The sequence below is a fragment of the Salmo salar genome, chromosome 14 (genome assembly GCF_965601325.2).
Source record: "Salmo salar chromosome 14, fSalSal1, whole genome shotgun sequence".
Lineage (NCBI taxonomy): Eukaryota > Metazoa > Chordata > Actinopteri > Salmoniformes > Salmonidae > Salmo > Salmo salar.
This window is the reverse complement of record NC_138304.1, coordinates 10,416,916-10,432,565: the sequence shown is the minus strand read 5'-3', so window position 1 is coordinate 10,432,565 and position 15,650 is coordinate 10,416,916. Positions and strand designations below refer to the sequence as shown.

At 42.3% G+C, this 15,650-nt stretch overlaps 1 protein-coding gene across 1 annotated transcript; it reads left to right on the top strand.

Moving 5' to 3' along the window:
• Nucleotides 1-1,820: 1,820 nt before the first annotated feature.
• On the top strand, nt 1,821-2,417 carry LOC145860315 (general transcription factor II-I repeat domain-containing protein 2A-like; the record flags this gene model as incomplete). The annotated part of the gene is made up of 1 exon (XM_082960674.1): nt 1,821-2,417. A coding segment is annotated over one exon (597 nt), but the record flags the coding sequence as incomplete, so codon positions are not given.
• Nucleotides 2,418-15,650: the final 13,233 nt, after the last annotated feature.

Genomic DNA, 15,650 nt, shown 5'->3' with positions numbered 1-15,650 from the left:
TAGGCCAGGCTCACAGTCGGCGTTGCAATTCATCCCAAAAGTGTTCGATGGGGTTGTGGTCTCTGCAGGCTAGTCAAGTTCTTCCACACCGATCTCAACAAACCATTTCTGTATGGCCCTCGCTTTGTGCACAACGGCATTGTTATGTTGAAATAGGAAAGGGACCTTCCCCAAACTGTTGCCTCAAAGTTGTAGCGTTAAAATTTCCCTTCACTGGAACTAAGGGGCCTAGCCCAAACCATGAAAAAGTAACTCAGACTATTATTCCTCCTCCACCAAACTTTACAGTTAGCACTATGCATTCGAGCAGGTAGCATTCTCCTGGCATCCGCCAAACCCAGATATGTCCGTCGGACTGCCAGATTGTGAAGCTTAATTCATCACTCCACAGAACGGCCGTCCCGTTCTGTGAGCTTGTGTCGCCTACCACTTAGCGTCTGAGCTGTTGTTGCTATTAGATGTTTCCACTTCACAATAACAGCACTTACAGTTGGTCAGGGCAGCTCTAGCAGGGCAGAAATTTGACAAACTGACTTGTTGGAAAGGTGGCATCCTATGATGGCGCCACGTTGAAAGTCACTGAGCTCTTCAGTAAGGCTATGCTACTACCAATGTTTGTCTATGGCGATTGCATGGCTGTGTGCTCAATTTTATACACCTGTCAGCAACAGGTATGTCTGAAATAGCCAAATCCACTAATTTGAAGGGGTGTCCACATACTCTTGTATATATAGTGCAGGCCTGGACAATGGCCGGCCCCGGGGCCATATGATGCCCGTGATCTGATTCAATACGGCCCGCGGAATCATGCTCAGATCACATAAAGAATTTGCGATAGTAAAGTTTTGAAAAAAGTATTTGTAATTCAAATTAAAAGCCCAATGAATACTCATCTTTGTGCAATGATTTAACTCCCACTGCTTGTGGGACATTTATTTTGATGTCCCGTATAAATAACAACTGCACTAGGACAGACAGTGACTGACAGGCTGACACACACATCACAGTTACAAATAGTAGCTAGCTAGAAATTGCGCAAAAAATACTTTTTCAAAGATTTCAAAGAAAAGGACTTTGAATGTAAGGTGTTCCAGCATGAGTGGACATCGAAATATTCCTTTATTGAGGTATCAGGGAAAGCTGTTTGCTTAGTGTGCAAAGAGAGCATCGCTGTCTTGAAAGACTACAACTTGTCCCGACACTTCCAGCCGAAGCATGCAGAGAAATATAGGAATATGTCTTCTGAGCAGAGGGCAAGTGCATCGAAAGAGTTGCTTTCTCAGTTGCAAAAGCAGCAAGGACTTTTCACAAAACTGCATTCAGCAAATGACAGAATTGCAAGAGCTAGCTACGTACTGTCCCACAAAATTGCGAAACATAGCAAGCCATTTGCTGAGGGCAAATTCATTAAAGAATGTTTCATTGACTCCGCAGAAACACTTTGCCCGACAAGAAAGAACTGTTTGAAAATGTTTCCCTGTCAAGACGAACAGTGACACGGCGTGTTGAGGACATCACAGAGACTATGGACCAACAGTTGAAAGATAATGTAAAGGATTTCACCTATTTCTCCTTGGTCCTGGATGAGAGCAGTGATGCACTTGACACGGTGCAGTTATTGATATTCTTACGAGGAATAACCCCAGACTTAAATTACAGAGGAGCTTGCTTCAGTCCAGTCACTGAAGAGCACAACCACAGGGAAAGATTTATTGGAGGTTAATAAGTGTGTGGCAAAGCTAGGACTGAGTTTTGAAAAGTTATCCAGTGTGACCACTGATGGTGCCCAAACTTGACATGAAAAAACGTTTTGCCTTTTGAAAAGGATACAAGATCAAGTAGCTGAGCTCAACCCAGATCAGAAAATGATTTTCCTGCATTGCATTATTCATCAGGAGGTGCTCTGTAAATGTGTTCTGAAAATGAGCCATGTTGTGGATACAGTCACTAAAGTGGTAAACTTCATAAGAGCTAAATCTTTAAACCACAGGCAGTTTGTCTCACTGTTGGAAGAGACAGAGTCGGGTCATGCAGATCTCCCCTACCACACAAACATGAGATGGCTGAGTTTGGGGAAGGTGCTTAAAAGGGTGTGGGACCTGAAGTCGGAGATTGCTGAGTTTTTGCAAATGGAAAGAAAATATGTGGATTTCCCTCAACTGCAAGATAAAGAATGGTTGGCTGATTTTGCCTTCACCATGGACATCATGGCCCTCTTGAATGAACTGAATTTCAAACTACAAGGGAAGAGCCTTTTTGCACATCAGATGTACAGCCTTGTCAAAGCCTTCAAAAGAAAATTACTTCTCCTGATCCGCCAAGTAAAAGCCAACAATCTCATCCACCTTTCGACACTACTAGTCTGTTCCCTATCAGATGACCAGCGGGAGAAGTATATATCGCTGCGGCGTGTTTGAACGTTTTTTTCCCGTTGATCTGAGGATTTCAGTGTTGGAAAATGACATGCTGTTGGTTTCCTCTCATTTCACCGTCAATGTGGATAACGCTCCCACTGACCTGCAACTTGAGCTTATCGATCTTCAGTCTGATGCAGTGATTCAGTCTGATGCAGTGATTGGAGAACTATTCAAAACGATGTCACTGATGAGGTTCTAGGCATCTCTCAATGAACACTTTCCAAAGATTAGGAATCATGGTCAGAAGATGTTTGTGCTGTTTGGGTCAACCTATGTATGTGAACAGACATATTCAGTGATGAAATATAACAAGTCAAGGCACAGATCATCTCTTACTGACTCTCACCTCTCAGCAATCCGGCGCATAGCGACGTCAGAATCTATACCTGACTTCACTGCTCTACTCAATGCCCATCAGAGGCTTCACTCCTCACACTGATTGAGTCGTTTAAACGTAATGCTGAGCTCTCGCTCTCTTTCTTGTGTTTTTGTGCATACCCGTTAACAAGAATTCTGTCTGTGGTGCTGAATGCACAGTGTACTTTTCCCTCCGTGTAGTTCATTGCATGTTTAATAATGAAAATACCTACCAAAAGGAGAACATGGATCTGGTTTATTTCTGTGCATGTTAAAAAAATTCAATAAGTAGCATATCTGGAAATGATTTACAGTAGATATATCTGTCAACACAGTCATACACATGATGTATAATCCTGTAGTATGATTCTGGCCTGCGATGGCAAACATATATTCTAATGTGGCCCTCCATGGAAAATAATTGCCCAGTCCTTATATAGTGTATATACACAAAAGTCTTTTGACCTTTCAGATAACATCTGTAGAAGGTGAACTTGCCCACAGTTGTCACCTAAATTACGTTACATCTTTGCACATCTTTGTTGATGTCTAAACCTCTGTGGATGGCAACAACCAACTGAACTTTCCCACAGTTATCACCTGTCAACATCTTTGAAATTGTGTATTACTTATGTCTGAGTCACTTGCTGACCTGGTGTTGACCTTAAATAAATAATGATTATCTGTAGAGGGGTCCACCTTGTTGGAACAACAGACCATGAGAACTGTCTTGTTAGGTTACAGTACAGGACAAAAACCACTTTCAGCTAATAGCATGAATTGAGCTGTCGTGTTTTAGAATATGGGTCCTACTTTTTCAGTGAATGAATACTATGCACAGAATAGTGTTGAAATTTGTACTGTGCTGTTGTCTCCATATGTAATGAATATACAGAAACATATGATATCTTCAGTTATACAATCAGCCTACACAATGCTATTGTGAATGGCATGAAAGTCACTTGTATTAATCATAGTTTCAATGACGAAAGTGCCTTGTATGAATCTAGTAGACAGCAGAATGTGTGAAAAGAATCAGAGTTGTAGGGAAAACACATTGCATTGTCTCTCACAGGAGCCTCTGTTTGTGCCTTTTTAATTAACAGAGGCTGTTCAGATTGCAGCATACATACATTTCCAGTCACTGAATGGGCTCTTTGTATACCACTATTGATTGTCTCGCATCGATGAAGCCAATGAGCCCTTTTTTTGCTGATGTCATTCAGACTATTACAATTCTTTAGCCTACCTTGATATTGTACAGGATGTTGAGCTTTTCTTTTGGTTTTGTTAATCTGAAAGCTAGACCTTGGTTTCTTTAACTCTGCATGGTTGGAAAAGGACCCGTAAGTAAGCATAGTCACTTAAATAACTCTACCTACATGTACATATTACCTCAACTACCCCGACTAACCGGTGCCCCCGCACTTTGACTCTGTATCGGTACCCCCCTGTATATAGTCTCGCTATTGTTATTTTACTGCTGCTCTTTAATTCCTTATTACTTTTTATTTCTTATTCTTATTGTTATATATATATATTTTTTACTGCATTGTTGGATTGGGGCTCGTAAGTAAGCATTTCGCTGTAAGGTCTACACCTGTTGTATTCAGCGCATGTGACTAATAACATTTGATTTGATTTGATAAGCATTTCACTGTTAGTCTACGCCTGTTGTTTACAAAGCATGTGACAAATACAATTTGATTTGATTTGGTTGTGCAGAGGGTGAATGACAAAGAATGGCCAATCAGTGAAATAATAGAGAGCTGTGTTTACATGCAGCCCAAGGTTATCCACTCTAGTAAATACAGGAGTAAAAAATGTTTTAAAGGCAATGTGGAATGCCTCATACTAGAAGCTTTTGGGGTATTGGAAATAAGTCACAAGAGCATGGCACAACTCTTGATCAGGTTAGCACCGTCACATTGTCAATGGTGGACAAGATGCAAATTAACCTAATTGATGGAAATAAATCAATTGCTACCCAGCAACGTTTACCCAATTTCCTGAATAATTTCTCAATTGAAAGAGCTCTAAAATGCTCAGAAAACCTAATGATCACATCTTGGGTCGATCAATCTTCAGATCGGACTAGGGCGCTGACCTCTACGGAAACATGCGGAAGTCACTGCAGAAATTCAGCTGTCATCTCCTCCAGGCTCTTAATATTATCTGTTTTTAATGGCTTGCCAGATTTTTGTTGATTGTGATTCTGGCTGCTGTTGTGTGGCTATTAAGAACTTCTTTAACGGCCCCCCATTTTAGTGTGTACAAAAACATGTCTTTAATTTGGCTTAGTGAAGCATGGAAGCTTGCGCCTTCCTCTGGTGTTCATCGCATCTCATTTGTATGGCACATTTGGAATGCAGATGAAGTTTCAGGACAGATATTCTGACTGTTTGGCCTTGTGGTAATGAGAATGGGTGAACGGTTTTCTATTATTTTGGGATGATATGCAGACTGCCGAGAGACATAGAAAACTGGAATTTCCTGATTTTGCTACAGTACGTATAGATATAGAACACCTTTGCATTTGTGAAATATTTCATGAGGAATGTTTGTTTGTCTCCCTTGATTTTGTACTTTTGGTCTGAAGGTGAACAAAATAAGACTGGCTGCTGTATATTACTAATATTGAGAGGATCCCCCATTCCCCACCTTCTATTTAGAGGCTCTCTATCTATCTCACCAGGTGAGCTGAGGGGCCATCCTACCTTGGCCCAAAAGCTCCAGAGGACCATGTGTTCCCTGCACAGCGTCAGTTCTTAAACCTTCTCACCTCTCAGATGTCCCTCTTTCCAGAGTCTAAATCCTGCTGAGTGGGATCAATGATCCCCCACACACTGGCTGACCTGTCCTCAGAGCTTCTCACTGTTCTCCCGTCAGGCCCTCCTCCGAGTAGAATTGAAACCACAAACTCACTATGAAATGGGATACGCTAGCCGAAAATGACCATCTGCATTAACTGCAATGTCCTTCAAGTCCTTCAAACATTCTTTCATCTTTTTGGATTCAAGATATTTCAGACATTATGGGAACTAGCCACCCCATTACAGAACAGTACGGAAAAAAACTCAGGGCCAGTGTTACTTCAAAGCACTATTTGACTTACAGATGTACAATCTTAATTTTATCACCATGTTTTAGAATAACATTTGTGCAATGCAGGAAATTATCAACTTGCAGTGTATTTGAGGTTTAAAAAGGCTTCTGAAGTTTGTAATTTTCACTTGGAAATTTCTGACTTGATTTTCCCCCCAAAAAATGTTCATTAAATATAATCCACATAATAATGAACAATTCCTGTTGCTGCAGGATTATTTACCTGCTGTTGCAAACTGGCTCAAATTAAGATTCTATATCTGTACAATATCTGACTTGTATGAGTTTTTCCTTCAAGTCTGTACGAAATAAATTGTTTGAAAGAAGTTGATTTGAAAAAGCTGTAGGTGTACCTTGAAGTTGACCCTATCTGTCTTTCCTCTTGTATATCTTCATTTGTAGTCATTTTGGCAACAACATGTTTTGATTATGAAATAAATAACACCCTTGAACAGTTCATTTGTAATCCGGCAGTATCGGACTACATCCCTTCAAAACCACAATGTCTCATCATGGTCTAACCTGAGATAGAACTGATCAGAGTTCTGTAGAGCACATCTAATTCTAATGAAATGTTGGAGCCACTTCCAAAACCCAGATTCACTAACTGGCAACCCAACTGACACTTCAGGTGGCTAAAGAGAATAAATATCACTCTTTAATATTTCAGCCAGGGTTTTTAAATGAGTGTCCTAACCCCTGTCAGTAGAGGATGATGAACCCCCGTTACAATTCCACAAGAACTGTGTCCGATGTAGCCAGTCTTCTCAGCGGGACTGTAAATCTGGTCAGTATTAAAAATACATTAGTTATGATAATTCACACGACGAGCCAATACCCAATGAGCCTAGCAGGGTGGCTGACATTAAAGCCTGGAAACTGTAATTTTCAAAAGATAAATACATCAAATGCTTTCTTTCTCTATGCCATGAGTGGGTGGATGCTTGACGTCCATAATGTACTTACAAGGTCGCTGCTTATTGCAGAGGTTGGAAAGAAAGAGCAGCATGGACTAGCGGTGGTACCCGGGCTAGTGTTTGAAGCTCGCATGATAAAGCCATCCTTTTTAAATCAATTGGAGTAAGTCAGCCCCAATTAATGTCCTGAAGCAACCAAAGGAACTTCCTATTACATAATTTCTTAGCTGAAATAGAGTGGGTATTAAAGGTTATGATGTAATCAAAAAAGTATAACTATGTTGCAATAACTAACATCACGTTACCAAAACATACATGCAGGATTTGGAAAACTAAATGTGACAGAGTTGCTTGACATCTGTATAAAAAAAATGCATGCAGGCTAGTCTCGTGGTAGTGCTGCCACCCCTGGGCCCTATGCGCCCATGGAGGCAGCGAGTCGGTCCCCCTTTCCGCCACACACTTTCTGCACTGTTTCCCTCTAATCTACAGTGAGCTCCAAAAGTATAGGGACAGTGACACATTTTCTGTTGTTTTGGCTCTGTACTTCAGCACTTTGGTACAATAACTATGAGGTTAAAGTGCAAACTGACAGCTTTAATTTGGGGTTATTTTCATTACAGCACTTTATGTTCATAGTCCCTCCTATTTTAGGCGACCAAAACTATTGGGACAAATTCACCTATATGTGTATTTAAGTATTCAAAAGTTTAGTATTTGGTCCCATACAACTGGCATACAATGATTACATCAAGCTTGTGACTCTACAACCTGGTTGGATGCATTTGCTGTTTGTTTTGGTTGTGTTGCAGATTATTTTGTGCCCGATAGAAATTAATAGTAAATAATGTCATGTGGAATTTTGGAGTCACTTTTATTGTAAATAAGAATATGTTTCTAAACACTTCTACATTAATGTGGATGCTACCATGATTACGGATAGTCCTGAATTCATCTTGAATAATGATGAGTGAGAAAGTTATAGATGCACAAATATCATATACCCCCCAAAAATGTTAACCTCCCCTGTTATTGTAATGGTGAGAGGTTAGCAATCCTTGGAGGCACAGAATAATCTGAAACACAACCAAAACAAACAGAAAAGGCATCCAGCAAGTTTGTCGAGTCACAAACTTGATGTAATCATTGTGTGCTAGGAATATGGGACCAAATACTAAACTTTTGACTACTTTAAGACACATAAATCAAATAAAATCACATTTTATTGGTCACATACACGTGTTTAGTAGATGTTATTGCGGGTGTAGTGAAATGCTTGTGTTTCTAGCTCCAACAGTGCAGTAATATCTAACAAGTAATATCTAACAATTTCACAACATACCCAATACACACAAATTTAAGTAAACGAATGGAATTAAGAATATATAAATATAGGGACGAGCAATGTCAGAGTGCCATAGACCAAGATACAGTAGGATAGAACAGAATACAGTATATACATATGCAACATATGTAAACATTATTAAAGTGACTAGTGTTCCATTTATTATTATTTCAAGTCTATGTATATAGGCAGCAGTCTCTAATGTGCTAGTGATGGCTATTTAACAGTCTGTTGGCCTTGAGATAGAAGCTGTTTTTCAGTCTCTCAGTCCCAGCTTTGATGCACCCGTACTGACCTCACTGTCACAACGTCCACAGAAGGTGGCGCCTCTCACCGGTCGGGCGGCGCTCGGCGGTCGTCGTCGCCGGTCTACTAGCTGCCACCGATCCATGTTTCAGTGTCTGTTGGTTATGTCTGTTTTAGTCTGCACCTGTTCGTTGTTTGTCATTAGTGGGGGGTATTTAGTTTGTCTGTTTCGTTTGGGATTCATGCGGGATTGTTGCTTGTTACGTTTATTGTAGTGGGCAGGTTAACTGTATGTATTGGACTGTGCAACGTATTTTGTTAGGCATTAGGGTTGCCGGGCTGCGCCCCGTCTATTTGGATTTTGGAGCTGTTCTCCTTCCTTTTGTGGATTGTGCACCCTACCTTGTTGCTGTGTTTGCTCTTGGCTGTATTAAACGTCTGTTCAACGGACCTCAGTCTCCTGCGCCTGACTTACCCCTTTCCTGCTATCTTGGAGAACGTGACACTCGCCTTCTGGATGATAGCGGGGTGAACAGGCAGTTGCTCGGGTGGTTGTTGTCTTTGATGATCTTTTTGACCTTCCTTACACTGTATGTGAATTTGTCCCAATACTTTTGATCCCCTAAAATGGGGCGACTATGTACAAAAAGTGTTGTAATTTCTAAACGGTTCCCCCGATATGGATGAAAATATATCAAATGTATCAAATATCAAATTAAAGCTGACAGTATGCACTTGAACCTCATACTCATTGTATAATTTCAAATCAAAAGTGCTGGAGTACAGAGCCAAAACAACAACAAACTTATCACTGTGCCAATACTTTTGTAGATCACTGTATCTCCCCATCTCATATTCTAATCTATATCTGTCAATAAAACTTCAATACAATTCTTATTATTTATTTTTTTAGACATGCATGCAGTGCACAGTCGGCACGGTGTTACAGCTGGCTGGGGAGGCTGTTACCGCTCCAGCCTACTCTTGCCCCCATCATGACTCATTATCCTGAACCGAGTGAGAGACGTTTATCTGCTCGGGGGCCAGTAGACGTCAAATCAACACACGAGTGTCTGAAGAATGAATGAATGCAGCAGTGCATCCGCTACACAGCACAATCACAAACGCCTATCTTACCGAGACAGACATCCATTTAAAATGGACGCCGATGCTGGGTGTTGACATGAAACCATACCAGTGCAGAGGTTAATGAGGACCACGGGCCCCAACACAGGTCCCAGTGTCAGGCAAAGAGGTCTGTCAATCTAATGAGCAGCGCAGAACCTAATGACCATAAGTGGAAAAACGTCATGCTCTCAGTTGGATTCTGATTCACAAAGCGCACAGATGCTTGCATAAATTTAACAAGCCGCTTGAGGCCAAATTGAAATGTCAATGTTTACAATCGTTCAGTGGGTTTTTGCTGCCCAAAAAGGAAAAGGTTTCAGCCTGACAGAAAGGATTTTGCCTTGTAGTAAGGCAAACTGAAAAAGAGTAATGACTTTGCTGAATATTCAAGCTAAAACTGTAGGAGCATAGTTGTAAGTAAGTTGGAAAGTCTCGGTTCTTCATGAAAACTGAAAGTAGAGAATGATGATCATGACAACCGGCAGGTCAGACAGAATGCCCACTATGGGAATGCAAAACGCAACAATCCCACACATCAGATCCACATAAGACCGTGACATAGCCCATAGATGAAAATGAAGCATTCCATGTCACATTCCTTGTCACATTCTATTATACCCAACCACAATGTTTAAAAAAAATGGGTCCATCAGTTTTCTATTATTTTCCACATTATACAATGCCTACGCAGACATACAGGGGTATCCCACTGTCGTACTCTTAAACTGTATGAACTGTATATAACTCAGAAATCAAACAATATGCCAGGAGCTATCTTTTATGGGACTTTATGTCTATCTATCAGTGTGTGCTTGAACTAACATCAATACAGTGGATTCGGAAAGTATTCAGACCCCTTGACTTTTTCCACATTCTGTTATGTTACAGCCTTATTCTAAATTTGATTAAATCGTTTTTCCCCTCATCAACCTACCCACAATACCTCATAATGAAAAAACTAAAACATGTTAAGAACTTTTTGCAAATGTATAAAACAATTCAAAACTGAAATACCACATTTACAGAGGGGTGAGCACGCCCCCATCCACATCAGACCCTTTACTTTACTCAGTAATTTGCTGAAGCACCTTTGGCAGCAATTACAGCCTCAAGTCTTCTTGGGTATGACGCTACAAGCTTTGCACGTCTGTATTTGGGGAGTTTCTTCCATTGTTCTCTGCAGATCCTCTCAAGCTCTGTCAGGTTGGATGGGGAGCATCGCTGCACAGCTATTTTCAGGTCTCTCCAGAGATCGGGTTCAAGTCCAGGCTGTGTCTGGACCACTCAAGGACATTCAGAGACTTGTCCCGAAGCCACTGCTGCATTGTCTTGGCTGTGTGCTTAGGGTCGTTGTACTATTGGAAGGTGAAACTTTCCCCCAGTCTGAGGTCCTGAGTGCTCTGGAGCAGGTTTTCATCAAGGATCTCTCTGTACTTTGCTCCGTTCATTTTTCCCTCGATCCTAACTTGTCTCCCAGTAACTGCCGCTGAATAAAATTCCAACAGCATAATGCTGCCACCACCATACTTCACAGTAGGGATGTTGCCAGGTTTCCTGCAGGCGTGACGCTTGGCATTCTGGCCAAATAGTTCAATATTGGTTTCATCAGACCAGATCATCTTGTTTTTCATGGTCTGAGTCTTTAGGTGTCTTTTGGCAATCTCCAAGCCGGCTGTCATGTGCCTTTCACTGAGGAGTGGCTTCCGTCTGGCCAATCTACCATAAAGGCCTGATTAGTGGAGTGCTGCAGAGATGGTTGTCCTTCTGGAAGGTTCTCCCATATCCACAAAGGAAATCTGGATCTCTGTCAGAGTGACCATCGGATTCCTCGTCTGGTCTCTTCTCTGCACCTGGGTCCAATCTCACCACGTCACAGAAGTAGCAGCAAATATGTTAAATGATACGACGGTGGTAGGACTGATCACTGACGACGATGAGGTAGCCAATAGCGAGGAGGTCAGAGACGCAACAACCTCTGCCTCAACGTCAGCAAGACAAAGGAGCTAATCGTGGACTACAGTAAACGGAGGGGTGAGCACGCCCCCATCCACATCGATGGGGCTGAAGTGGAGCTTGTTGAACGCTTCAAGTTCCTTGGTGTCCACATCACTAAGGAATTAACATGGTCCACACACACCCACACAGTTGTGAAGAAGGCACGACAATGCCTCTTCCCCCTCAAGATGCTGAAAAGATTTGTCATGGGCCCTCAGATCCTCAAAAGTTCTACAGCTGCACCATTAAAAGCATATTGACTGGCTGCATCACCTCTGGGTACGGCAACTGCAAGGCACCCGACCACAAGGCGCTACAGAGGGTTGTGAGTACGGCACAGTACATCACTGGGGCCGAAGTCCCTGCCATCCAGGACCTCTATACCAGGCGGTGTCCAGCCACCCAAGTAATAGACTGTTTTCTCTTCTACTGCATGGCAAGCAGTGCCAGTGCACCAAGTGTGGCACCAACAGGACCCTGAACAGCTTCCACCCCCAAGCCATAAGACTGCTAAGCAAGACTGCTAAATTGCTAATCAAATGGCTACACTGAATACCCGCATTGACCCATTTTTGCATTAACTCTCTTGCACTTTCTCTATGCACACACGTTGGACTCTACCCACACTCAAACATACTTACACTGACACCCAAACACACACATACTGACGCCACACACACACACACACACACTTTTTCAATCACCACATACAGTACGCTTCTGCTACTGTCTATCTATCCTGTTGTCAAGTCACTTTACCCCTTCTATATGTACATAGCTACCTCAATTACCTCGTACCCCTGCACATCGACTCAGTACTGGTACTCCCTGTATATAGCAGAGGTGTGGACTCGAGCCACATGACTTGGACTCGAGTCAGACTTGAGTCACAAATATGATGACTTGCAACTTGACTTTGACTTCAACACTAATGACTCGTGACTTAACTTGGACTTGAGCCTTTTGACTCGCCCTGACTTGATACCCTCCCCAAGCCCAAATATTAAAAATGATGCTATTAAAAAAAGTGTGTAGCGCATCAACTCTTCATTTAACGGATTACAGTTTGAATCGAACAGCAGCCAATCAAAATGTGCCAGCTGAGAAAACGTTGTCCGTGGCAGTGCAGAGGAACGTGAATTCAGATAGAGCCCTTGGAAAGATGATACCCAAAATTATTATTTTCGGATATAAAGACAACGCTGTATCAACAAAAAACGGGTTGCAACTTGCAAAACATGCAGGAAGAAAATTACAGACAGAGGTGCAACAATTTACAACTTTGTTCGGCATTTGAAGCTGCACAAAGAACAGTAAGTCATGGCTAATATAGCCGACAGCTATATAATTTATAACTTTGCTAGTGGCATTTTGACTAACGTAACGTTAAATCAATGAGCCTCCACACAGTCAGTCAGTGCGGGAACGTGATCGTTGCACCCAAGATTGAGCTACAACTGCCTAGGCAGTTGGTAGCCTAAATCCTGCCTGATGTTACTGCTGTTCCTAAAACCATTGACATACTGTTAGCCTACTGTAACCACACAGAGAGCGAGAGAGAGAGTGTGTGTGTGTGAAGGTTGGGAGATTGTGTACAAGCCTACAACGCCCCATTGCGCCCCATAGCGATAGTTACTCACTATTGGGAGGGGTGTCTCTCTCATGGCTACCCATGTATTTCCATGGAAATATAACATTTATTTGGAAAGTAATAAATAAAATATATATTTTTTAAAGCATTCATGATTTGCGTTAATGTAATATACTAACTATTACTCTTGTTAAAAATATGAAATGGTATTACATTTGGTGAAGAGCACATTATGACTTGTTTAGGACTCGGAACTTAAAGTTTAGGACTTGAGACTTGACTTGAGACTTGTTGGTCTTGACTTGAGACTTGACTCGGACTTGCCTGTCTTGACTTGGGACTTGACTTGGGACTTGAGTGCTAAGACTTGAGACTTACTTGTGACTCGTAAAACAATGACTTGGTCCCACCTCTGGTATATAACCATGTTATTTTTACCTGTTATTCGTTATTCACTGTGTATTAATTCCTCGTCTCACTATAAAAGAAAGTGAGAAAATCAGATCTCAACAACGATTGGAGAAGTTTTTAACACAACCAGTACCACATCCTTATGATATGCAGTGAGCTCCAAAAGTATTGAGACACCGTTTAGAAATTACAGCACTTTTTGTACATTATTTGTACTTTTTGCCCTATTTTAGGGGACTGAGAATATTGGGACAAATTCACTTAAAGTAGTCAAAAATGTAGTAGTTGGTCCCATATTCCTGGCACGTAATTACATCAAGCTTGTGACTCTACAAACTTGTTGGATGCATTTTCTGTTTGTTTTAGTTGTGTTTCTGATTATTTTGTGCCCCCAAGACATGCTAACCTCTCACCATTACAATAAATCAAATCAAATGTTATTAGTCACATGCGCCGAATAGAGGTGCATACCTTACAGTGAAATGCTTACTTACGAGCTGCTAACCAACAATGCAGTTTAAAAAAAGATGGATAAGAATAAGAAATAAAAGTAACAAGTAATTAAAGAGCACCAGTAAAATAACAATAGCGAGACTATATATAGGGGGGCACCGGTACAGAGTCAATGTGCGGAGGCACTGGTTAGTTGAGGTAATATGTACATGTAGGTAGAGTTATACAAGTGACTATGCATAGATTATAACAACAGAGAGTAGCAGCGGGTGTAAAAGAGGGGGAGAGGTAATGCAAATAGTCTGGGTAGCCATTTGATTAGTTGTTCAGGAGTCTTATGGCTTGGGGGTAGAAGCTGTTTAGAAGCCTCTTGGACCTAGACTTGGCGCTCCGGTACCGCTTGCCGTGCGGTAGCAGAGAGAACAGTCCATGACTAGGGTGGCTGTAGTCTTTGACAATTTTTAGGGCCTTCCTCTGACACTGCCTGGTATAGAGGTCCTGGATGGCAGGAAGCTTGGCCCCAGTGATGTACTGGGCCGTTCGCACTACCCTCTGTAGTGCATTGCAGTCGGAGGCCGAGCAGTTACCATACCAGGCAGTGATGCAACCAGTCAGGATGCTCTCGATGGTGCAGTTGTAGAACTTTTTGAGGATCTGAGGACCCATGCCAAATCTTTTCAGTCTCCAGAGGAAGAATAGATTTTGTCGTGCCCTCTTCACGACTGTCTTGGTGTGCTTGGACCATATTAGTTTGTTAGTGATGTGGACACCAAGGAACTTGAAGCTCTCAACCTGCTCCAGTGCAGCCCCGTCGATGAGAATGGGGGCGTGCTCGGTCTTCTTTTATCCTGTGGTCCGCAATCATCTTCTTTGTCATGATCATGTTGAGGGAGAGGTTGTTGTCCTGGCACCACACTGACAGGTCTCTGATCTCCTCCCTATAGGCTGTCTCGTCGTTGTCAGTGATCAGGCCTACCACTATCGGCAAACTTAATGATGGTGTTGGAGTCATGCCTGGCCGTGCAGTCATGAGTGTACAGGGAGTACAGGAGGGGACAGAGCACGCACCCCTAAGGGGCCCCTGTGTTGAGGATCAGCATGGCGGATGTGTTGTTACCTACCCTTACCACCTGGGGGGGCGGTCCGTCGGGAAGTCCAGGGTCCAGTTGCTGAGGGAGGTGGTTAGTCCCAGGGCCCTTATCTTATTGATGAGCTTTGAGGGCACTATGGTGTTGAACGCTGAGCTGTAGTCAATGAATAGCATTCTCACATAGGTGTTCCTTTTGTCCAGGTGAGAAAGGGTAGTGTAGAGTGCAATAGAGATTGCATCATCTGTGGATCTGTTGGGGCGGTATGCAAATCAGAGTGGGTCTAGGGTTTCTGGGATAATGGTGTTGATGGTGTTGATGTGAGCCAGGACCTGCCTTTCAAAGCATTTCATGACTACAGACATGAGTGCTACGGGTTGGTAGTCATTTAGGCAGGTTACCTTAGTGTTCTTGGACACAGGCACTATGGTGGTCTACTTGAAACATGTTGGTATTACAGACTTGGACATGGAGAGGTTGAAAATATCAGTGAAGACACTTGCCAGTCGGTCAGTGCATGCTCGTAGTACACGTCCTGGTAATCCGTCTGGCCCTGCGGCCTTGTGAATGTTAACCTGTTACTCACATCGGATGTTA